The 27,546-nt window shown below is 36.2% G+C and overlaps 1 protein-coding gene across 1 annotated transcript; it reads left to right on the top strand.

Annotated features, from left to right (window-relative positions):
- The first annotated feature begins 556 nt into the window (after positions 1–556).
- LOC121389568 (probable tubulin polyglutamylase TTLL9) lies at positions 557–27,546 on the top strand. The gene is made up of 13 exons (XM_041521243.1): positions 557–597; positions 4,203–4,289; positions 5,285–5,396; positions 6,658–6,743; positions 9,607–9,640; positions 10,339–10,473; positions 16,720–16,851; positions 17,405–17,492; positions 18,813–18,934; positions 21,850–21,983; positions 22,700–22,813; positions 24,976–25,106; positions 26,807–27,546. Exons 1-13 carry the CDS (start codon positions 557–559, stop codon positions 26,872–26,874), a joined length of 1,284 nt encoding a protein of 427 aa, XP_041377177.1. The 3' UTR covers positions 26,875–27,546.

Below are 27,546 nucleotides of genomic sequence, written 5' to 3' on the forward strand. Positions count from 1 at the left end.
GAATATATTACAACATGCCTTTGAGAATTGAAAATTTGCATAATCTATTTATGGGTTAACGCAAAAACAAATTCAGGTAACCCATTTCGTTATTACGTAACCCGTCATGACCCTGTAAGTGATGTCATAAATTCCATGCCCGAACGTAAAATGGGTTGCACAAAACACGTGTAATGAGGCATATATAAATTGTCCATAAAATGCTTGAATGGGCCTGTTCACAGCACCACCTGTCAATCTTTGTATTGCGACACTAATTGCTGTCTGGGTAATTAGTAATGTCACAAGGGTCATAAAGCTGAAGACCTTGATGTCGCACACTGTAATACTCATAGATTACACCAGGGAACATTTTGTTTTTAAAAAAACTTGATTAACAGTATTTCTAGTCAGTTGAAAATTGATTAGTAACTGCTGTTTAATGTTTGAAAATTGTGTAGTGAATCATGACGCGATACTGAACAGAATGTTTCCTGTACTGTACATGTATTTTCATTTTACATGCCTGTGAAAATTAGAAATTTGGATTATAACTTGCATATATTATGTTTTTCAGATGCCTAAGTCAACTGTGAAAGAAAAAAGCCGCACTGGCAGGTCTGAATTACTTTCCTCTGTTATGATTAACACATACAGGAATATCTTACTCTCTGTGTGTGTCACAGGGCTCGAAATGACCTGTGCCAAGGTCGCCAAATATGGCCAATGTCCTGTTTGGATGACTTAAATAAATATTAAGAAATAATGGCGTTGGTCGACTAAATAATATTATTTGGTCAATCTTTTTAAAGTTATAACAAATGAGTCACTATTAATATTTGTATTGCATATATTTATTCCACATTAAAATCTTGCTTGTGGTTTGTGGTTTACTTACCATAATTTTTATTCCATTATTATTTTTTGGGCCACCATATTTTTTGGCGAGTTTCGAGCCCTGTGTCATAGGCCTTCCTTCACTGGAGACAGAATTTTGCATATTACAATGTTAAAATACTCATAGCCATATGGGCTCCCATTTTTGTAAATGGGGTGGATGGGTGGGTGGATGGATGGATGGATGGATGGGTGGGTGGGTGGGTGGCTGGATGGGTGGGTGGAGACAGGCTGGTTTTTGCCCGAATTAAACAAATATGCCAGAATCTGGATAACACATTTCTTCATATTAGCATTAGTGCCAAACGGCTATATAGGGTTGCAAATTAATCATTATGCATTTTTACATGGATTACAACTAATGTTGCAGCTAGAAAGATGGAAATACATGGTAAAAATGTCTCAAATTAGCATGTTTTACCTGAATATCTATCATTTTTGGCCATAATTTGAGGATTTGTTCCAGCACTGTTCCCCCAACCCTGAGAACGCTAAACAACCAATGTTTTGTTTTTAAATAGCTTGTTTTAGGGAAAATGTAAAAATTTGATAATTGTCATGACTCCATGGTTTCAATGAGTTAACAGTTTATTTTATGTCGGTGAATGTTATATATGGTTGAAATGTTCACTTGAAAACACTATTCTAGATGTTCTTATAATAATAATAATAAATTCTTTATTTAGTGAGGGTAACACAGTTAGCAAAAGCTAATCTTCCCTGAGGCCCTCAGGTACAAACAATACAGAATTACAATGCATACATTTATGAACAAATAGAAAATACATATATGGCAATAAACATATGTACAAATGATATTATTTTAGAAAATATTTCTTGAGTCTATATTTAAAAACAGCAGTATTTGGCGATGATTGGATAGCTTTAGGCAATTTATTCCAAAGTACTGGTCCAGAGTAACTGAAAGCATGTTTAAATAAAGACATTTTAGGTTTTGGAATTAATAGATTTCTATCCTCTACATTTCGAAGGTTGTAGAGATTGTTTTCTCCAACATATATTAATAAGTTTGAAAGATAGTTTGGGGCTTCATTGTATAGACATTTATAAATTTGTAAACATTTGTGATAGTGGATTTGTGTTTCCATTGTCATCCATTTTTAACTGTTTAAATAGTGAAATTATTTCAGTGAACGTTACATACGGTTCAAGTGTTCACTTCAAGACACTATTCTAGATGTTCTTATTTCAGTGAACGTTACATACGGTTCAATTAAGTGTTCACTTCAAAACACTATTCTAGATGTTCTTATTTCAGTGAACGTTACATACGGTTCAATTAAGTGTTCACTTCAAAACACTATTCTAGATGTTCTTATTTCAGTGAACGTTACATACGGTTCAAGTGTTCACTTCAAAACACTATTCTAGATGTTCTTATTTCAGTGAACGTTACATACGGTTCAATTAAGTGTTCACTTCAAAACACTATTCTAGATGTTCTTATTTCAGTGAACGTTACATACGGTTCAATTAAGTGTTCACTTCAAAACACTATTCTAGATGTTCTTATTTCAGTGAACGTTACATACGGTTCAAGTGTTCACTTCAAGACACTATTCTAGATGTTCTTATTTCAGTGAACGTTACATACGGTTCAAGTGTTCACTTCAAAACACTATTCTAGATGTTCTTATTTCAGTGAACGTTACATAGGGTTCAAGTGTTCACTTCAAAACACTATTCTAGATGTTCTTATTTCAGTAAACGTTACATACGGTTCAAGTGTTCACTTCAAAACACTATTCTAGATGTTCTTATTTCAGTGAACGTTACATACGGTTCAAGTGTTCACTTCAAGACACTATTCTAGATGTTCTTATTTCAGTGAACGTTACATACGGTTCAAGTGTTCACTTCAAGACACTATTCTAGATGTTCTTATTTCAGTGAACGTTACATACGGTTCAATTAAGTGTTCACTTCAAGACACTATTCTAGATGTTCTTATTTCAGTGAACGTTACATACGGTTCAAGTGTTCACTTCAAAACACTATTCTAGATGTTCTTATTTCAGTGAACGTTACATACGCTTCAAGTGTTCACTTCAAGACACTATTCTAGATGTTCTTATTTCAGTGAACGTTACATACGGTTCAAGTGTTCACTTCAAAACACTATTCTAGATGTTCTTATTTCAGTGAACGTTACATACGCTTCAAGTGTTCACTTCAAGACACTATTCTAGATGTTCTTATTTCAGTGAACGTTACATACGGTTCAAGTGTTCACTTCAAGACACTATTCTAGATGTTCTTATTTCAGTGAACGTTACATACGGTTCAAGTGTTCACTTCAAAACACTATTCTAGATGTTCTTATTTCAGTGAACGTTACATACGGTTCAATTAAGTGTTCACTTCAAACACTATTCTAGATGTTCTTATTTCAGTGAACGTTACATACGGTTCAAGTGTTCACTTCAAAACACTATTCTAGATGTACTTATTTCAGTGAACGTTACATACGGTTCAAGTGTTCACTTAAAACACTATTCTAGATGTTTTTATTTCAGTGAACGTTACATACGGTTCAAGTGTTCACTTAAAACACTATTCTAGATGTTCTTATTTCAGTGAACGTTACATACGGTTCAAGTGTTCACTTCAAAACACTATTCTAGATGTTCTTATTTCAGTTCAAGTGTTCACTTCAAAACACTATTCTAGATGTACTTATTTCAGTGAACGTTACATACGGTTCAAGTGTTCACTTCAAGACACTATTCTAGATGTACTTATTTCAGTGAACGTTAGATACGGTTCAAGTGTTCACTTCAAAACACTATTCTAGATGTTCTTATTTCAGTGAACGTTACATACGGTTCAAGTGTTCACTTCAAAACACTATTCTAGATGTACTTATTTCAGTGAACGTTACATACGGTTCAAGTGTTCACTTCAAAACACTATTCTACATGTTCTTATTTCAGTGAACGTTACATACGGTTCAAGTGTTCACTTCAAAACACTATTCTAGATGTTCTTATTTCAGTGAACGTTACATACGGTTCAAGTGTTCACTTCAAAACACTATTCTAGATGTTCTTATTTCAGTGAACGTTACATACGGTTCAAGTGTTCACTTCAAAACACTATTCTAGATGTTCTTATTTCAGTGAACGTTACATACGGTTCAAGTGTTCACTTCAAAACACTATTCTAGATGTTCTTATTTCAGTGAACGTTACATACGGTTCAAGTGTTCACTTCAAGACACTATTCTAGATGTTCTTATTTCAGTGAACGTTACATACGGTTCAAGTGTTCACTTCAAGACACTATTCTAGATGTTCTTATTTCAGTGAACGTTACATACGGTTCAAGTGTTCACTTCAAAACACTATTCTAGATGTACTACGACAACGACCAGGCTGGCAGGAGGTGACAGGGTAAGAAGCTTTATCAGTTTTAGTTGCATCAAACATAAACATAAATTATTACTGTCCTCAGTATACTGCCATGTTTTCCACTAACAAAACCATTGTAACAATTAAAATAACACAATATGTTATTAAATACATTGTAATATGAAAAAGATCAATGTCTCTACAAGGTGTCTACTACCAAATCAAATCCCATAGATGACAATAGTAACATAATATGTGGCTGAAACTCCTACTTGCAGCGTATCCATCGACATAAACACCACAGATGTAAATACTACCACCCCTCACACTTAAAGTGAATTAGAAAACATTGGGGGTCAAGCTGCTCATTTCTGAAATAACGGATAGTGTCTATGACTACCCTAGTTTTGCACAAAATTTGAGTACTTTTTTTAACAGGTACCCCATACATGTTTCAAGCACAAGGCTACCTGACACAGTGGTACTAGGTAAAATAAAATTGCATACATTTTTTGCCCAGATGAACATTAGTTTTTTTTACAACCAACACACTCACATTTATCATCAATCACAGGACTTTTGGTGTTCACTTCTCTATCAAAAGTGAGTGCACCTCGAACTTTAATCCAGCTGGAAGTTATTTGGTTTAGGACTACCGATATGCATTTTGTTTTATAAAACTTTTTTTCATCATACATAACAAATTCAATGCAGGGTTAATGCCAGAGGATAAAATGGGTATGGCATCATACCCAACTGTTTTTGCAGATTTTTTTTTAAAGTTAACCTTTTGACAAAATTAATTACTCTTATCATTACTGTATGATTTTCTTAATCATAACCCTAAACTTAACTCATTTTCTTTCTGGGGGTGGCCCCCCATGGAGTGGCAGCAGTGATTGGCCTGTCATGCCTGTGTGCATGGTTCCGATGTCATTGTAACCATAAATAATAATGTGTTGAGTGTGCATCATCAAATAAAACTTTTTTTTTTTTTTTTTAATCTGTCGTTGCCTGTTTCCTGTGTGGCTCTGCAGTGACTCGGACTGGGATTTCTACTGGTGTGATGTTTGGTGGATGAAGGAGACGTTTGACCGGGCCTATTTCGATGACCACGTCCGCATCAACCATTTCCGCAACCACTATGAGGTCAGTAGGTCAGCATGTCTTTGAGTAAACATGCTAGATATTCTATTGCAATGTTGCATTTTTAGTTAATTTAGACACTGTGCAGAATGATCTGAAACAAATTGGTAATTTATGCAAAATTCTGTTCGTAATGTCTCATTTAATTGTTACGATAGCTGTAATATAGCTGAAAATATTTTACACTGCGTAATAACTACATGTAGGGCTGAAGTCCTTTAATACTGGATTGGAAGAATAGAGAAATTACAGGTGGCTGGTTATTACAGGGACTGCAGAATGTATCTGAAAGTGAAGGGGTCATTAATTGTTAGTGCAGTGGCATGAATGATGCATATTTTATGGCTCACGGACCCTGAACCTATTGTGAATTTCAGGTGTTCAAATATGGCATTTTCAGCCTTCTGATCACAGAAATGGAAAAGTGTGTGTAGTGGGGGGTGGGGGTGGGTGGGGCTATTTTGCAGCCCCTGTATTAATTGAAAGTTAAAAGTTATTTTGTTTACTAACACCACTAGAGCACTTGAATTACTTAGTTGTTGACCGTTGGATGTCAGACATTTGATAGTTCCGACTCGTTGTCTTCAGAGGAAACTCGCAACAGTTTTCCATTAGCAACAAGGCATCTTTTTTAATTAACTTTCTCATAGGCAGGACAGTACATACCATGGCCTTTAATGCACCAGTCATGGAGCACTGGCTACGATGGGGGAAAAGCCCAGTGGGTCTGCTGAGGGGGTTAAAACCCACGACCCAAGCACTTCAGGCAAATGAATGAATGGATGTTTAAAGACACCCCAGCACACACAAAAAAAGATAAGCTATTGTACACTTCAGGCGAGTGGGTGGGGTGGGTGAGACTAACAGTAAATGACTGTATTATGATATTAGGCAACATAATAATTACAGTGTAATGCATCTAAAGGAACACCCGATGGACTGAAATGAAATCTTTTTAACCCGTGACATTTATGTAGAATCTAAAATAAAATACAATGTCATGCATTTTCATCTTTAAATCATGTTAATATATTTACATTTGTTTCACACCCAATAGGCGATGTGTGTTTGTGCTGGAGTGTCATTAAACCATCCATCCATCCATCCATCCATCCACCCACCCACCCACCCACTCATTCATTCATTTTTATAAACATGTTTTTGTTGTGTAAGATGTCAAGTAAAGAAGAAATCACCATAGTCCTACACTGCATTGTGTAATGTTAAATTAGTTCATACACAATGTTATTTTTCACCCATTTAGTTGACTCGAAAGAATTTGATAGTGAAGAACTTGAAACGACTGCGTAGACAGATAGAACGAGAGTCGGGCAAAGTGGAGGCACAGAAGTATCCTTGAAAATAGAATATTAACTCATTAATGTTGGGGGACAATACCAGTATTTCAAAATCATAGGTCCTGAAGGCCGTTCCAGTGAATTTTACTATAGATAACTGATTGTTCAGTTACAGTGTGAATTATATATCTTACCATTCATCGGAAAATTGTTTTGAAACTACATGCTAGATTAAATATTTAATATATTTAAAATTTACCTGTTCTTGAGCCATTGGCAACTCTCAATGTCTATAGACAGTTTCCACCAGTCTCAATGTCTATAGACAGTTTCCACCAATCTCAATGTCTATAGACAGTTTCCACCAATCTCAATATCTATAGACAGTTTCCACCAATCTCAATGATTACAGACAGTTTCCACCAATCTCAATGATTACAGACAGTTTTTATCAATCTCAATGTTTATAGACATATTTTTTTTAAATATAATTTTAATGTTTATAGATATAGTTCTTGATATAATCTCAATGTCTATAGACATAGTTCTAGATATAATCTCAATGTTTATAGACATAGTTTTTGATATAATTTCAATGTTTTTAGATATAGTCCTTGATTTAATGGCAAAGTTTATACATTTGCACTCGTATAATAGTACTTGATATAATGTCAATGTCCATAGACATAATTCCTGATATAATATCAATGCTATAGACATAGTTCTTGATATAATCTCAATGTCTATATAGGTCTTGAAATATTCTCAATGTTTATAGATATAGTTCTTGATATAATCTGAATGTCTATAGACATAGTTCTTGATATAATGGCAATGTTTATAGTCATATATAGTTATTGATATAATCTCAATGTTTATAGACATAGTTCTTGATATAATGGCAATGTTTATAGTCATATATAGTTCTTGATATAATCTCAGTGTTTATAGACATAGTTCTTGATATAATCTCAATGTCTATAGACATAGTTCTAGATATAATCTCAATGTCTATAGACATAGTTCTAGATATAATCTCAATGTTTATAGACATAGTTCTAGATATAATCTTAATGTCTATAGACATAGTTCTAGATATAATCTCAATGTTTATAGACATAGTTTTTTTTAATATAATTTCAATGTTTTTAGATATAGTCCTTGATTTAAAGCTGCACACCCTAGTTCCATCCAGCGAAAATAAATTATAATTTGGTTAATCTACAAACCTGTAACATACTTAGATCACGTTTTTATCAAATGGAGTGAAAAAGCAGGTTTTATATCGATAAATACCATGGGAATCCCCATGTCCCAATTGCTTGAAATAATTTTGAAAAAAGGTATTCTGATGTCACCAGTAGATGTCGCTCGAAGCACAACAATGCCTACGTCACGACAAATTTCACAGACTTGGGGTGCGTTCGTTTCACCTCTCCTGGACATGTTCCAACTGTTCTGTCCTGGTTGTATCCCCTCTCCAGATATCGTAAGACTTAGCAAAATTATTGGTTTTAATGGTTTGTAACGTTTTGTATTGAGACACTTACTTGTCTGAACTTTATTGTTACTGAAAATGTTCACGAACTGTGAAGAAAAATCTCACAAATGAACAACAACAAATCGGATGTTGATTGCGCAAACCGTGCACGAGAAAACAAACCGAACCAAAATGATAACGGTCACGTGATATACCAACGTCTGTAATATTGAAATGGAAATATCCCCTCTAAAAATAGATTGGACCTCGCTTGCTTAACGGTTTTTTCTCGACAACACGTCTTGTGAAAAAATGCAAAAAATGCATTTCGTGGTTTTACAAACATCAGGATTACCAAAAAGCACTTCAGGTGAATGGAAATGTGTATTCTAAATAATAAAATGTAAGTAAAGTGCAATTTTATTTGTGAAAAATGGGGTTTAATAGCGAAAAACAACGCCGTAATGGTTAACAAATAAACGTAACTAGGGTGTGTCCCTTTAATGGCAATGTTTATACATTTGTACTCTTATAATAGTACTTGATATAATGTCAATGTCCATAGACATAATTTGTGATATAATGTCAATGCTATAGACATAGTTCTTGATATAATCTCAATGTCTATATAGGCCTTGATATATTCTCAGTGTTTATAGATATAGTTGTTGATATGATCTGAATGTCTATAGACATAGTTCTTGATTTAATGGCAATGTTTATAGTCATATATAGTTATTGATATAATCTCAATGTTTATAGTCCTAGTTCTTGATACAATTTCAATGTCTATAGACATAGTTCTAGATATAATCTCAATGTTTATAGACATAGTTCTAGATATAATCTCAATGTCTGTAGACATAGTTTTAGATATAATCTCAATGTCCATAGACCTAGTTTTTGCTACATGCACTCAATGACTATAGACATAGTTCTAGATATAATCTCAATGTCTGTAGACATAGTTCTAGATATAATCTCAATGTCTGTAGACATAGTTTTAGATATAATCTCAATGACTATAGACCTAGTTTTTGCTACATGCACTCAATGACTATAGACCTAGTTTTTGCTACATGCACTCAATGACTATAGACCTAGTTTTTGCTACATGCACTCAATGACTATAGACCTAGTTTTTGCTACATGCACTCAATGACTATAGACCTAGTTTTTGCTACATGCACTCAATGACTATAGACCTAGTTTTTGCTACATGCACTCAATGACTATAGACCTAGTTTTTGCTACATGCACTCAATGACTATAGACCTAGTTTTTGCTACATGCACTCAATGACTATAGACCTAGTTTTTGCTACATGCACTCAATGACTATAGACAGTTCTAGCAACTCTTATGTCTGTAGGCATACTTCCTTCTGCTCACAATATACCGAGTGACATAGTTTTAATGACCTTAATTACATTCAGGTGTGATTTCTTCCCAAGTACGTACGAACTGCCTGTAAGTGTTGGATATTATTGTTAAATTACTCTCTGTTGATAACATCGATGGTCTTTTTTATAAAAGATGGAATGTTATTATTATGATTACAGGGAACATTCTGTTTTCAAAATCTTGATTAGCCATATTTCTAGTCAACTGAAAATTGATTAGCAACCACTGTTTAATGCGATATTGAACAAAATGTTCCCTGGATCAATACTATACATAATTCATTGGTTTATCATCGGTTATTATAAGAGATGAGTTATTTTTGATGCAATATCATTTTATTTTATTTTTCAATTTTTGTTGATGAATTTTGGTGCAGAATAAAAATGTTAAATGTTTATTTCAGTTTAAATGTAAAAAATTTGCTGATAAACTTTCAACACAGTATTATTATTATTATTTTTTTTTAATCTAAATATCTTCTTTTTTGTATGCTGTATAAAAGAAATTTCATTTCCAGTCAGAATACCACACTTTCCCTAGATTCACTTTCAACACCATGTCATTGTTTCAATTCATGTTGAATATCACACGGGGTGGGGGGGGGGGAGATAAATTTTTAACACAGTATCATTTTGTCTATGTTGATGAATTTCATTGCAGTATCATTTTTTTTTTTTTTTTTTTTTTTTTTTTCAATTCCAATCTGAATATCACATATTTGTAAATCAATTTTGATGCAGTATCTTCTTTTTTTTCAATTCCAGTCTGAATATCACATTTTTGTTGATGAATTTCGACGCAGTCCCGGATCTATCTGGATTATGAAGCCCATTGCCAAGTCGCAAGGAAAAGGAATCTTCCTCTTTAAGCGTCTGAAGGATATCACGGACTGGAAGAAGGTACGAGGCAACGTACATGCTGTTCAGTGGTTTGATCACCATATCACATTAAAATTAAAATGCTACCACCCATCGGGAGCGGGATATAGCTCAGTGGTAAAATGCTCTCATTTGATGCGCGGTCAGTCTAGGGTCAATCCCCGTCAGTGGGCCCATTGAGCTTTTTCTTGTTCCACATCTGGTATATCAAAGGCTGTGGTATGTGCCGTCCTGTCTGTGGGAAGGTGCATATAACCTATGACTCGTCACTCCTTAGGCAAGCACGCTACCACTGAGTTCCAGTCAGCCTTATTTATTGTTTTAAAATGTAGGTTAAGTGATATGTTTGATTATAATAGAAAACTGATCGGTTTGGCTCTGTCTGTGATGATCGATAGTAAAAAATTCCGTAATCAGTTAGTTTACATGATGGAATTGATGAAAATATGTTGGGATTCATGTTTGTTATCATGTGTACATAAAGAATAAAGGTATTAAATAGTTATTAAAGGTAAAATCATCAATTTGAAGGGTCAGTCCCGGTAAACGTGACAAAAGGTGCATGGTCCTTATAATTAAAATATTTCTTGTGTTCATGTAATTCTAACTGATAAAATGCCAACTGATTTCCAACACTATTCATGCACTAAAACCATTTAAAATCATACTAATTATTGCAAAAGGATCACAAATTCATTTCATTTAGTTGTATCATTTATTACACTAAAACATCCAATTATTCATGGCTCTAAAACCTGTGAAACACATTTGTTAATTAAAGATCAAACATTTCTTGCATTCAAATGTTATCATAGTACTATATTTTAAATGTAAAAAATGTTGGAGTAATTTAAACGTAACAGTATTACAGTAGATACATACATGTATTTATCCTGCATCCACTGTTTCTACTGGATGATTATGAGGACCAGTTAAAGCATCCACTAGCAGAGTCATAAACATACATTAGCAGAGTCATAAACATACACTAGCAGAGAAATAAACATACACTAGCAGAGTCATAAACATACACTAGCAGAGAAATAAACATACACTAGCAGTCATAAACATACATTAGCAGAGAAATAAACATACACTAGCAGAGAAATAAACATACACTAGCAGAGTCATAAACATACACTAGCAGAGAAATAAACATACACTAGCAGAGTCATAAACATACATTAGCAGTCATAAACATACACTAGCAGAGAAATAAACATACACTAGCAGAGTCATAAACATACACTAGCAGAGTCATAAACATACACTAGCAGTCATAAACATACATTAGCAGAGAAATAAACATACACTAGCAGAGAAATAAACATACACTAGCAGTCATAAACATACACTAGCAGTCATAAACATACATTAGCAGAGAAATAAACATACACTAGCAGTCATAAACATACATTAGCAGAGAAATAAACATACACTAGCAGAGTCATAAACATACATTAGCAGAGAAATAAACATACACTAGCAGAGTCACAAACATACATTAGCAGAGAAATAAACATACACTAGCAGTCATAAACATACATTAGCAGAGAAATAAACATGCACTAGCAGAGTCATAAACATACATTAGCAGAGAAATAAACATACACTAGCAGTCATAAAAAAAACACTAGCAGAGAAATAAACATACACTAGCAGAGAAATAAACATACACTAGCAGAGAAATAAACATACACTAGCAGTCATAAACATACACTAGCAGTCATAAACATACTTTAACAGAGAAATAAACATACACTAGCAGTCATAAAAAAAACACTAGCAGAGAAATAAACATACACTAGCAGAGAAATAAACATACACTAGCAGAGAAATAAACATACACTAGTAGATAAATAAACATACACTAGCAGTCATAAACAGGCACTAACAGAGCCATAAACATACACTAGCAGTCACAAACATACACTAGCAGTCATAAACATACACTAGCAGTCGTAAACACACACTAGCAGTCATAAACTTGCACTAGCAGTCATAGACATACACTAGCAAAGAAATAAACATACAGTATCAGTCATAAACATACACTAGCAGTCATAAATGTACACTAGCAGTCATACGCATACACTAGCAGATAAATAAACATACATTAGCAGTCATAAACATAAACTAGCAGTCATAAATGTACACTAGCAGAGTCATAACATACACTAGCAGATAAATAAACATACACTAGCAGTCATAAACATACACTAGCAGAGCCATAAACATACACTAGCATAATCACAAACACACACTAACATAGTCACAAACATACACCAGCAGTCATAAACATACACTAGCAGTCATAAACATACACTATCAGTCATAAACGTGCACTAGCAGGCATCGACATACACTAGCAAAGAAATAAACATACATTAGCAGTCATAAACATACACTAGCAGTCATAAATGTACAATAGCAGTCATACGCATACACTAACATAGAAATAAACATACATTACCAGTCATAAACATACACTAGCAGTCATAAACATACACTAGCAGTCATAACACACACTAGCGGTCATAAACGTACACTAGCAGTCATAAACATACACTATCAGTCATAAACGTGCACTAGCAGGCATCGATATACACTAACAGAGAAATAAACATACATTACGTCATAAACATACACTAGCAGTCATAAACATACACTAGCAGTCATAACACACACTAGCGGTCATAAACGTACACTAGCAGTCATAAACATACACTAGCAGTCATAACACACACTAGCGGTCATAAACGTACACTAGCAGTCATAAACATACACTAGCAGTCATAAACATACACTAAGTCATAACTGTACACTAGCAGTCATAACATTAAGTAGCAGTCATAAACGTACACTTGCAGTCATAAACATACAATAGCAGAGAAATAAACATACACCAGCAAAGTCATGAACATACACCAGCAAAGCCATAAACATACACCATCAGTCATAAACGTAAACTAGCAGTCATAAACATACACTAGCAGTCATAACACATACACTAGCAGTCATAAACATACACTAACAGTCATAAATGTACACTAGCAGTCATACACATACACTAGCAGATAAATAAACATACACTAGCAGTCATAAACATACATTAGCAGATAAATAAACATACACTAGCAGTCATAAACATACACTAGCAGTCATAACATACACTAGCAGTCATAAATGTACACCAGCAGTCATAAACATATACTAGCAGAGAAATAAACATACACAAGCAAAGTCATAAACATACACTAGCAGAGTCAAAAACATACACTAGCAGAATATGACTTTTTATGTCACACATGCGACGTCACATGCATAGAAACATTGTAAAATCATTCATTTGACCTCTAGGGTAATAGTACAATGTAGGTAAAATAAAATAATTGTTTTTCTCTTTAATGTATCCTGGATTGCAGAATAATAACAATATCTAGTTAATTGCGTAGGATATCGGCTTTATCCTGTTCAGACTGTATGGGAAATATCCCATTCTTACCTTCGCAGGATAAATCCGACAATCTTCGTCATTGACTAGTTATTCTCTATGTAAATCGTGCTTTGTCATTGTAAATCGTGCTTCGTCATTGACTAGTTATTCTCCATGTAAATCGTGCTTCGTCATTGACTAGTTATTCTCCATGTAAATCGTGCTTCGTCATTGACTAGTTATTCTCCATGTAAATCGTGCTTCGTCATTGACTAGTTATTCTCCATGTAAATCGTGCTTCGTCATTGACTAGTTATTCTCTATGTAAATCGTGCTTTGTCATTGACTAGTTATTCTTTTTGTCATTGACTAGTTATTCTGCATGTAAATCGTGCTTCGTCATTGACTAGTTATTCTCCATGTAAATCGTGCTTCGTCATTGACTAGTTATTCTTCATGTAAATCGTGCTTTGTCATTGACTAGTTATTCTCTATGTAAATCGTGCTTTGTCATTGACTAGTTATTCTCCATGTAAACCGTGCTTTGTCATTGACTAGTTATTCTCCATGTAAATCGTGCTTCGTCATTGACTAGTTATTCTCCATGTAAATCGTGCTTCGTCATTGACTAGTTATTCTCCATGTAAATCGTGCTTTGTCATTGACTAGTTATTCTCCATGTAAATCGTGCTTCGTCATTGACTAGTTATTCTCCATGTAAATCGTGCTTTGTCATTGACTAGTTATTCTTTATGTAAATCGTGCTTTGTCATTGACTAGTTATTCTCTATGTAAATCGTGCTTCGTCATTGACTAGTTATTCTCCATGTAAATCATGCTTCGTCATTGACTAGTTATTCTCCATGTAAATCATGCTTCGTCATTGAGTAGTCATTGACTAGTTATTCTCCATGTAAATCGTGCTTTGTCATTGACTAGTTATTCTCCATGTAAATCGTGCTTTGTCATTGACTAGTTATTCTCCATGTAAATCGTGCTTTGTCATTGACTAGTTATTCTCTTTGTCATTGACTAGTTATTCTCCATGTAAATCGTGCTTCGTCATTGACTAGTTATTCTCCATGTAAACCGTGCTTCGTCATTGACTAGTTATTCTCCATGTAAACCGTGCTTCGTCATTGACTAGTTATTCTCCATGTAAACCGTGCTTCGTCATTGACTAGTTATTCTCCATGTAAACCGTGCTTCGTCATTGACTAGTTATTCTCCATGTAAATCGTGCTTCGTCATTGACTAGTTGTAAATCATGCTTCGTCATTGACTAGTTATTCTCTATGTAAATCATGCTTCGTCATTGACTAGTTATTCTCCATGTAAATCATGCTTTGTCATTGACTAGTTATTCTCCATGTAAATCGTGCTTCGTCATTGACTAGTTATTCTCCATGTAAATCGTGCTTTTTCATTGACTAGTTATTCTCCATGTAAATCGTGCTTCGTCATTGACTAGTTATTCTCCATGTAAATCGTGCTTTTTCATTGACTAGTTATTCTCCATGTAAATCGTGCTTCGTCATTGACTAGTTATTCTCCATGTAAATCGTGCTTTTTTATTGACTAGTTATTCTCCATGTAAATCGTGCTTCGTCATTGACTAGTTATTCTGCATGTAAATCGTGCTTCGTCATTGACTAGTTATTCTCCATGTAAACCGTGCTTTGTCATTGACTAGTTATTCTCCATGTAAACCGTGCTTCGTCATTGACTAGTTATTCTCCATGTAAACCGTGCTTCGTCATTGACTAGTTATTCTCCATGTAAATCGTGCTTCGTCATTGACTACTTATTCTCCATGTAAATCGTGCTTTGTCATTGACTAGTTGTAAATCATGCTTCGTCATTGACTAGTTATTCTCTATGTAAATCATGCTTCGTCATTGACTAGTTATTCTCCATGTAAATCGTGCTTCGTCATTGACTAGTTATTCTCCATGTAAACCGTGCTTCGTCATTGACTAGTTATTCTCCATGTAAACCGTGCTTCGTCATTGACTAGTTATTCTCCATGTAAACCGTGCTTCGTCATTGACTAGTTATTCTCCATGTAAACCGTGCTTCGTCATTGACTAGTTATTCTCCATGTAAATCGTGCTTCGTCATTGACTACTTATTCTCCATGTAAATCGTGCTTCGTCATTGACTAGTTATTCTCCATGTAAATCGTGCTTCGTCATTGACTACTTATTCTCCATGTAAATCGTGCTTCGTCATTGACTACTTATTCTCCATGTAAATCGTGCTTTGTCATTGACTAGTTGTAAATCATGCTTCGTCATTGACTAGTTATTCTCTATGTAAATCATGCTTCGTCATTGACTAGTTATTCTCCATGTAAATCATGCTTTGTCATTGACTAGTTATTCTCCATGTAAATCGTGCTTTTTCATTGACTAGTTATTCTCCATGTAAATCGTGCTTCGTCATTGACTAGTTATTCTGCATGTAAATCGTGCTTCGTCATTGACTAGTTATTCTCCATGTAAATCATGCTTTGTCATTGACTAGTTATTCTCCATGTAAATCGTGCTTCGTCATTGACTAGTTATTCTCCATGTAAATCATGCTTTGTCATTGACTAGTTATTCTCCATGTAAATCATGCTTCGTCATTGACTAGTTATTCTCCATGTAAATCGTGCTTTGTCATTGACTAGTTATTCTCTATGTAAATCGTGCTTTGTCACTGACTAGTTATTATCCATGTAAACCGTGCTTTGTCATTGACTAGTTATTCTCCATATAAATCATGCTTTGTCATTGACTAGTTATTCTCCATGTAAACTGTGCTTCAGAATTTGGTTCTGGTTGCAGGGCACTGAGTACCAACGACTTGCTGAGAGAGATGGTGGGCCCGAGACCTATGTGGTACAGCGGTACATTGAAAAGCCTTATTTGATTGGCGGTCGCAAGTTTGACATTCGTATCTACATCCTGGTTACCTCGGTGAGGAAACGTCGTTTGTACTTATAGTGTTAAACCTTGTCTATGTTGATGGATCATCTGGGCTGAAGGCTGTCTGTGAATAACTGAATGTACATGTTAAAAATTATGACACGTAGCCATTAGAGGAAACCCGCTACATTTTTCCTAATGCAACAAGGGATCTTTTATATGCGCTTTCCCACAGACAGGAAAGCACATACCACAGCCTTTCACCAGTTGTGATGCACTGGGTGGAACGAGAAAAAATATCAATAATATCAATATTTTGTTTTGTTAAAGTTTAAAGTTTTGTTACAGTTTGAAATTATAGTTAAAAAATAAATACAATTGTAAGTTTGTAGTTTTTAGCTTTAATTTCTAAAATTTGTTTTAAAAGATAAAGGCAGGGTCTCCAATAAGTGCCGGGTGTGCGACCATTTTGACATGAATAAGCACCGGGGCGCTTATTAGAGGAAATACGGTACATGTATTTGACATCCAATAGCCAATGGTTAATAAATCAGTGTTGTATAGTGGTGTCGTTAAACAAACCCAACTCTGTTTCTTGTTTCAGTATAACCCTTTGAAGGTTTGGCTCTATCGAAGTGGATTCGCCCGGTTCTCCAACACGAGGTTTTCTCTCGAGTCCATTGATGACAACTGTATCCTTTCTCTCAGTAACCCTCGGTAAAAACTCTCATTGAAAAACAACAGAACAGCTAGGGGCCCATTTCACAAAATATCATAAGTTTATGTTTGCAACTAGCGGTTATACCAGTCATACGTTCACACGTGTTTGGCATCTATTTCACACAGAAAATTACACCATTATGGAAAATGGAGCATTTTAAGGAGAAGCGAAACTGAAATCTGTGAACTTCAAACTATATTAGTGGTACTATTAGTAGTAATAAGAACTGTGGTTTAGTTGTAGATTTACATTTACGTGCGGAACTAGGCTTACAGTATTTTGTAAAATTGGGCCAAGAAGCATGGGTTTTGTCTTACCTGGATGAAGGAAAGAAGGAAATGTTTTATTTAACGATGCACTCAACACATTTTATTTACGGTTATATGGCATCAGGCTTATGGTTAAGGACCACACAGATATTGAGAGAGGAAACCCGCTGTCGCCACTTCATGGGCTACTCTTTTCGATTAGCAGCAAGGGATCTTTTATATGCACCATCCCAAAGACAGGTTAGTACATACCACAGCCTTTGTTACAGTTGTGGAGCACTGGCTGGATTGAGAAATCTCACCTGGATAAAGTCATAAGCTGAGATACAGGTATAGTGTAAAATTTTGGATTTCGCTCTAACATTAAGTTTTCACATTTCTGTCCATTTCTCACATATAATAAGTTCTAGATCATTTGGTTTATACTTGAGGTGCAACAGATCATAGTATCAATCACCTTCAGTGGTCATCGGAGGTATGTACTGTCCGGTTTATGGGAAAATGCTTATAAAAGATCCCTTGAGCTGCTTTATATAAATGGGAGTTGAACAAATACACAAAAAGATAATATAAATAGAGAATACCTAGTTAATGACGTCAGATGTCTGCTTTATCCTGTGAAGGTAAGAATGGGAAATTCTGTGAGACTTGCCGAGTGGAATTTCTCATTCGGCCTGAACAGGATAATTTAAAGCAGATATTCGACGTCGGTAATTAGTTATTATTTTTATCCTGCAGACCATAAAAATTAAAGGGAAAAGCTATTATTTCTGTTATTTCTGCCACATTGTACGATGACCTAGAGGTCAAATGAGCAATTTTGTAATGTAGCTATGTGTATGACATCATATGCGTGACGTCAAAAGTCATAATCTGTTAGTATACGTTTATGACTTTAGTTTAATCGGTCATCATAATCTGTCAATAAAAACAGTAGTTGCAGGATAAATGATAGTATACTGTCTATACATGTACCTCTAGATAAAATCACTAAAGATTAACTCTTTAACCACATAACAAAGATATACATCTGACAAATGTAGCCATTCAGAAAACTGCACCCGATTACGACCCAGAGAAGGGATGCAAGTGGTCCACACAGCAGCTACGCAGATACCTCATCGCAAAACATGGACAAGAGGCGGTATGTAGTGTGGGATAGATACACAATGTAATGTAGATTATAACAATGTATCTCGGAAACTAAGGTCTGTGACGTCAGTAGTGTATATTTTTGTCGTCTGCAGGCAGAACGGCTGATTCAGCAGATTATAACAGTGTATCTCGGAAACTAAGGTCTGTGACGTCAGTAGTGTATATTTTTGTCGTCTGCAGGCAGAACGGCTGATTCAGCAGATTATAACAGTGTATCTCGGAAACTAAGGTCTGTGACGTCAGTAGTGTATATTTTTGTCGTCTGCAGGCAGAACGGCTGATTCAGCAGATTATAACAGTGTATCTCGGAAACTAAGGTCTGTGACGTCAGTAGTGTATATTTTTGTCGTCTGCAGGCAGAACGGCTGATTCAGTAGATTATAACAATGTATCTCGGAAACTAAGGTCTGTGACGTCAGTAGTGTATATTTTTGTCGTCTGCAGACAGAACGGCTGATTCAGCAGATTATAACAATGTATCACAGAAACTGTCATCTGTGACTTTAAAGGGACACGCCCTAGTTGTTAACCATTACGCTGTTGTTTTTCGCTGTTAAACCCATTTTCTCACAAATAAAATTGCACTTTACTTACATTTTATTATTTAGAATATACATTTCCATTCACCTAAAGTGTTTTTTGGTAATCCTGGTAATCCTGGTGTTTGTAATACGACAAAATGCACATGTGTCTGAGAAAAAAACGTTGAGCAGACAAGGTCTAATCTATTTTTAGAGGGTATCTTCCCATTTCAATGTCACAGAAGTTGGTATACCACGTGACCTTTATCATTTTGGTTCGGTTTGTTTTCTCGTGCACGGTTCGCGCAATCAATATCCAATTTGTTATCGTTTGCTTGTCGTTCATTTGTGAGGTTTTTCTTCACAGTTCATGAACATTGTCATTGACAGTAAAGTTCAGACAAGTAAGTATCTCAATACAAAACGTTACAAACCCTTAAAACCAATAATTTTTCTAAGTCTTACGATATCTCGAGAGGGGGGTGGGAGTGGGGGCACAAGCTATATTGTTCTCTTTATTTAAATAGAGTAGGACAAAAAAAACCTTATATTTTCGTCCTGGGGAGGGGTAGTGCCTCCCCACCTCTGGTTCCTACAAACTGTACTACTACTACTGCTACTGCTACTGCTGCTACTGCTACTGCTATTATCACTACTACTGCTGCTCCTACTACTGCTACTACTACTACTACCACTACTACCAACAATAATAAACGGTGCATCTAATTGCTAATAACAATAGGTTAGCCACTAGTACCTGGTGCCGAATAGCAAATGTAGGCTAATTGCAGTTTCTATATAAAATTTATATTTTCAAACACTGTAGTGTAGTCAACATGGTCAGTGACGGACTATCATTGTCGTCTTATTCCGATTCAAGTATCATGATTGCTGCAGCAGCCACTTCCTCAACAGAAGCACCAATGTTGGTAAAGTAACTTCCTGTTCCAAACTCATTCCTTTCGCTGTCCAGGACAGAACAGTTGGAACATGCCCAGGAGAGGTGAAAGGAACGCACCCCAAGTCTGTGTGCACTCTGGGAAATTTGTCGTAACATGGGCATTTCTGTGCTTCGAGCGACATCCACTGGTGACATCAGAATACTAACTTTCAAAATTATAAGTAATTGGGCCACGGGGATTCCCATGGTATTTATCGATATAAAACCTGCTTTTTCACTCAATTTTATGAAAACGTGATCTAAGTGTGTTACAGTTTTGTAGATAACCAAAATTAGAAGTAATTTTTGTGGGCTGAAACTAGGGCGTGCGACTTTAATAGTATGTGTTTTTGTTGTCTGCAGTCTGTGATCTGTGACTTTAATAGCATGTGTTTTTGTTGTCTGCAGTCTATGATCTGTGACTTTAATAGCATGTGTTTTTGTTGTCTGCAGTCTATGATCTGTGACTAAAATAGCATGTGTTTTTGTTGTCTGCAGTATATGATCTGTGACTAAAATAGCATGTGTTTTTGTTGTCTGCAGTCTATGATCTGTGACTTTAATAGCATGTGTTTTTGTTGTCTGCAGTCTATGATCTGTGACTTTAATAGTATTTGTTTTTGTTGTCTGCAGTATATGATCTGTGACTTTAATAGCATGTGTTTTTGTTGTCTGCAGTCTATGATCTGTGACTTTAATAGCATGTGTTTTTGTTGTCTGCAGTCTATGATCTGTGACTAAAATAGCATGTGTTTTTGTTGTCTGCAGTCTATGATCTGTGACTTTAATAGCATGTGTTTTTGTTGTCTGCAGTCTATGATCTGTGACTAAAATAGCATGTGTTTTTGTTGTCTGCAGTCTATGATCTGTGACTAAAATAGCATGTGTTTTTGTTGTCTGAAGTATATGATCTGTGACTTTAATAGCATGTGTTTTTGTTGTCTGCAGTCTATGATCTGTGACTAAAATAGCATGTGTTTTTGTTGTCTGCAGTCTATGATCTGTGACTTTAATAGCATGTGTTTTTGTTGTCTGCAGTCTATGATCTGTGACTTTAATAGCATGTGTTTTTGTTGTCTGCCGTCTATGATCTGTGACTTTAATAGCATTTGTTTTTGTTGTCTGCAGTCTATGATCTGTGACTTTAATAGTATGTGTTTTTGTTGTCTGCAGTCTATGATCTGTGACTTTAATAGCATGTGTTTTTGTTGTCTGCAGTCTATGATCTGTGACTTTAATAGCATGTGTTTTTGTTGTCTGCCGTCTATGATCTGTGACTTTAATAGCATGTGTTTTTGTTGTCTGCAGTCTATGATCTGTGACTTTAATAGCATGTGTTTTTGTTGTCTGCAGTCTATGATCTGTGACTTTAATAGCATGTGTTTTTGTTGTCTGCAGTCTATGATCTGTGACTTTAATAGCATGTGTTTTTGTTGTCTGCAGGCCGAACGGCTGTTTCAGCAAATAAACAATGTGTTGATATTCAGTCTGCAGAGCACCCAGAGGATCATGATCAACGACAAACACTGCTTCGAACTCTACGGCTACGATATTCTCATTGACTCAAAACTAAAACCGTAAGTAGGATCGACGGCCAGTTTCAGAACTTGAGCATTTATTGTTTAATTAGTGGCACTGTACTTAGAACTCGAAGCCTTTACTACGATCGATCCCTGTCGGTGAGCACATTGGGCTATTTCTCACTCTTGCCAGTGCACCACAACTGGTATATCAATATCAAATGATGTGGTATGTGCTATTCTTTTGGTGCGATGGTGCATATAAAAGATCCCTTGCTATATAATGTAAAAATATTGTGGGTTTCCTCTCTAAGACTATGTCAGAATTACCAAACGTTTGTTCTCCAATAGCTGATGATTAATAAATCAATGTGCTCTACTGGTGTCGTTTAAAAAAACACCTAAAAAACCCCTATGCCTTTGATTAACTCAAAATTAAAGTATTAGAACCTGAGAATTTATTGCATAATTAGTGGCACTGTTTCAGACTCTGAGGCAATGATGTTCTTATTTATTTGACATTAAAACTGTAAGTAGGTCGGCCAGTTTTAGAACTTGACCATTTATTGCTTAATTAATGGCACTTTTGAAAACTCTGTGCCTTTTGTATTCTTTTAACTTGACATTAAAACTGTAAAAGTAGGCTGGCCAGTTTTAGAACCCCAGCATAATTATTTAATTTTGATAATACCATAGTTTTAAAATGTGCTGAGGTGTCTTTACACAAACATTCCTTTCCTTTCTCTATGTTATTGTTTGTTTGTTTTGGCCAGCTGGCTGCTGGAGATCAATGCGTCGCCCTCGCTGACGGCGAGCAGTAAGGAAGACTACGACTTGAAGTTCGGACTTCTCAACGATGTCGTCAACATCCTCGACATGGACAACAGGTGAGTTTGGACTTCTCAACGATGTCGTCAACATCCTCGACATGGACAACAGGTGAGTTCGGACTTCTCAACGCTGTCGTCAACATCCTCGACATGGACAACAGGTGAGTTGGGACTTCTCAATGCTGTCGTCAACATCCTCGACATGGACAACAGGTGAGTTCGGACTTCTCAACGGTGTCATCAACATCCTCGACATGGACAACAGGTGAGTTCGGACTTCTCAACGGTGTCATCATCAACATCATCGACATGGACAACAGGTGAGTTCGGACTTCTCAACGCTGTCGTCAACATCCTCGACATGGACAACAGGTGAGTTCGGACTTCTCAACGGTGTCGTCAACATCCTCGACATGGACAACAGGTGAGTTCGGACTTCTCAACGGTGTCGTCAACATCCTCGACATGGACAACAGGTGAGTTCGGACTTCTCAACGCTGTCGTCAACATCCTCGACATGGACAACAGGTGAGTTCGGACTTCTCAACGGTGTCGTCAACATCCTCGACATGGACAACAGGTGAGTTCGGACTTCTCAACGATGTCGTCAACATCCTCGACATGGCCAACAGGTGAGTTCGGACTTCTCAACGATGTCGTCAACATCCTCGACATGGCCAACAGGTGAGTTCGGACTTCTCAACAATGTCGTCAACATCCTCGACATGGACAACAGGTGAGTTCGGACTTCTCAACGATGTCATCAACATCCTCGACATGGACAACAGGTGAGTTCGGACTTCTCAACGATGTCGTCAACATCCTCGACATGGCCAACAGGTGAGTTCGGACTTCTCAACGATGTCGTCAACATCCTCGACATGGCCAACAGGTGAGTTCGGACTTCTCAACAATGTCGTCAACATCCTCGACATGGACAACAGGTGAGTTCGGACTTCTCAACAATGTCGTCAACATCCTCGACATGGACAACAGGTGAGTTCGGACTTCTCAACGGTGTCATCAACATCCTCGACATGGACAACAGGTGAGTTCGGACTTCTCAACGATGTCGTCAACATCCTCGACATGGACAACAGGTGATGGGCCAACACTGTTTTACGCAGTGATACTTCTTTTAATTTCATTAAACATAGCCATGTAATTGTATTCTGTTGTTTTAACCCATGTATTGTACAAGTGGGTGGCACTTGTTTCATTCCGGCCTTTGCACCATGATTGGTATATCAAATGCCATGGTATGTGCTATTCTGTCTGTGGGATGATGCATATAAAAGATCCTTGCTGCTAATGGAAACATGCAGTGGGTTTCCTCTCTAAGACTATGTAATTCAATTTCCATTACAATACAACATCATTTCATTGGTCCAGACATAGCAACAGCAGTTTGTTAATTTCTCAGTGAATGTAAAAATTACGTCGTCAGAGAACGTCATACCTGATTACGTCATTTTATATTGGTAGTTTGTCTTACTGAGCTTTATTGTTTTAACCAAAACAATTATTGAAAATAAAATATGAACTTTTAATGTTGTTATTAGTAAGTATGTTTCAAATTTAATTATAAGTATTGTCTGTTATTTCTTTTACGTTCATCTGGGTATGAACAAAAAAAATCATCTGCAAACTTATATGAGAACAGCTTCACTGATTCACACAGTTTGCGGATGATTTTTTTTGTTCATGTCCCGATGAACGTAAAAGAAATAACGGACAGTCCTTAAAACAAGAAGAAGAAGGAAATGTTTTATTTAATGACACTCAACACATTTTATTTACAGTTATATGGCGTCGGAGATATGTTTAAGGACCACATAAATATAGAGAGAGGAAACCCGCTGTTGCCACTTCATGGGCTATTCTTTTCGATTAGCAGCAAGGAATCTTTTATATGCACCATCCCACAGACAGGATAGGACATACCACAGCCTTTGTTACACCAGTTGTGGAGCACTGGCTGGAACGATAAATAGCTATGGGCCCACCGACGGGGATTGATCCTAGATCGATCGCACATCAGACGAGCGCTGTACCACTGAGCTACATCCCGCCCCTGCAGTCGTTAAATGTCAGAATTAGCAAATGTTTGCCATCCAACAGTTGATGATTAATATATCAATGTGCTCTAGTGGTGTCGTTAAACAAAACAAACATTCTGTTTTTAATGTAATTGTATTGTGCTGTTTTACCCCTCTCAGACTGACGGGCCGGGAGAAGCGCGTTGGAGGTTTTGATCTGCTGTGGGACGATGGACCCATCTTTGCGGACGAGACAATTGCTGCCGACTGTCTCAACAGCTGTGCAGGGGGAACCATGAACTCATTCTTAGGTTAGAACTTAAAAATGTATCCAGGCATTTTGTTGGTCCGAACATGGGCCCCTTCCAAAAAGAAAGTGGCACTGAAAAGTTCCAATTTCTGTACTAAAAATTCCCATTATATATATATATATATATATATATATATATATATTCATTTAACTGTTCATTTAGTGGCCTCAAAAAAATATCCAAGTATGATTTGCTCGCACTAATTTTTCCAATGCCATTTGACATAGGACCCTGATAAAAAGAATCTCTGGAACTACGGTAGAAAAACCACATTAAACTATGGGTGGATAGATGGATTTGTGTGGGTGAGTGGGCGGATGGATGGATTTGTGTGGGTGAGTGGGTGGATGGATGGATTTGTGTGGGTGAGTGGGTGTATGGATGGATTTGTGTGGGTGAGTGGGTGGATGAATGGATTTGTGTTGGTGAGTGGGTGTATGGATGGATTTGTGTGGGTGAGTGGGTGGATGGATGGATTTGTGCGGGTGAGTAGGTGGATGGATGGATTTTTGTGCGTGAGTGGGTGGATGGATGGATTTGTGTGGGTGAGTGGGTGTATGGATGGATTTGTGTTGGTGAGTGGGTGTATGGATGGAATTGTGTCGGTAGATGGATAGATGGATTTGAGTGGGTGGGTGGATGGATGGATTTGGGTGGGTGGGTGGTTAGATGGATTTGGGTGGATGGATGGATGGATTTGGGTTGGTGGATGGAAGGAAGGATTTGGGTGGATGGATAGATTTGGATGGGAGGATGGATAGATTTGGGTACTGGGTGGATGAATAGATGGATGGAAGAAAGGATGGATGGACGCATGGGTAGGTGTGTGTGTGGGTGGTCAGTTGGGTGGATGGATGGATTGGTGGGTTGGTTGATAGATTAACGGATGAATCAAAGGATGAATGAATGATTACAATCTGTAAATATTCATCTAAGACTTGTAACTACTCATATTAGTCAAATTGTGTTGAGCTACTTCATTAACCTGCATTGTGCACTGCTTTTGGCAACATTTACAACCAGAAAGAAACATTGCTATATAAATATTGAAATACGGCTTGCAGATTATAGTTTGACCCTTTATAGATGTGGGGCTTTAACTGTTAATAATGACTTGTGTTCAAAATAGAAGACTGTAAAATAGTTAGGATGACTGGATCCAGGCATGTGCCTATTTTAAGCTTTTGAATAGGAGACTCTGAACAAGATTCTAGAGACCTTTAACTTTGTTGTTCTCTCCCAATTTAATAGGCTTAAATACCAGGCATGGGAACAGGTCAGAGCCAAAAGTGAGGATAACTGAAAAGGAGCGTACAGCAACCAAGCAGGGGAAGGGCACGGGCAGGTGGTGTGCCCCCTGTCGATAAAGTAGAAGCTGCTATATAAACCACGAGACTAAAGCTTTGCTTGATGCAAGCAAAATGGAAGAAAACTAACGAGGGTGGTTGTAGTAGTAGCCCAAACCGTATTCACCTATAATGACATTTTTAAATCTCGGATTTACACAAATTGCAGGAATGATCCTGGCAATCCCCCAAAACACGATAAACCACTTAAATGTGGTGAATTCTCATGCCTGAAATACACCACATTTTCATCTTGAAATTTCACTTACATGATGTAAATAAATTGACTTTTATTTTTTGTCCATTAATCTACATTTACTTGAAAATATATTTACTAAAATATTATAATTGTAGGTTGCCATAACGACCGTATTCAGAATCTGCAAGACATTTATCAAGCAGCAGCAGTGAGTAAGAAATGACCAGACAGGAAACCATGGCAGAATCTCGTTAACAAATATACAAATATGTCCAAAGGGAAAGGTTTAAATTTGTATTGTAGAAAACCAACATACAGAAGCCTACAGTTGAATATGAAAATATGTTTTAATTAGTACATATTTGAAGTTTATAAAATGAATGCTCTTCGTAATACACGCAAAGTATTTGTAAGGTGGTAGCTGAATTGGTTCTTTTCGATTAGCAACAATATTGATCAAATTATTAAAATTTTATATATGTAAAGTTTCTTTTGGATGTCAGTGTAGTATACCTGCCAAAATATTATATATTAAGGATATGATATTAAACTGTTGGTAAAATCGTATACTGTGATATCAATACATCTTTTGCATAAATGTTTCACAATAGAGAGGGTGTTTCCTAATTTAGGCATACATAGAACTACTTAGAGTAGTTGGAACAGAAAAAATATCCATGTAGCTGGAAAGTTGGAAGAAGTAAAACAAGTCCATTTCCATCTGACCTTTGTAATTTGAAAGAAACCATTGTGACATTCCAAAGATTAATTATTACCATGTTAAGATTATTGGTGCAAGATTATTATCATCATTGTCATCATCAATATCATCATCATCATCATTATTAGTAAACATTTGTTTTAAATATCAAGCGCTGAATTTACGAAGCCTGTT

The sequence above is a fragment of the Gigantopelta aegis genome, chromosome 14 (genome assembly GCF_016097555.1).
Source record: "Gigantopelta aegis isolate Gae_Host chromosome 14, Gae_host_genome, whole genome shotgun sequence".
In the NCBI taxonomy this organism is placed as follows: Eukaryota; Metazoa; Mollusca; class Gastropoda; order Neomphalida; family Peltospiridae; genus Gigantopelta; species Gigantopelta aegis.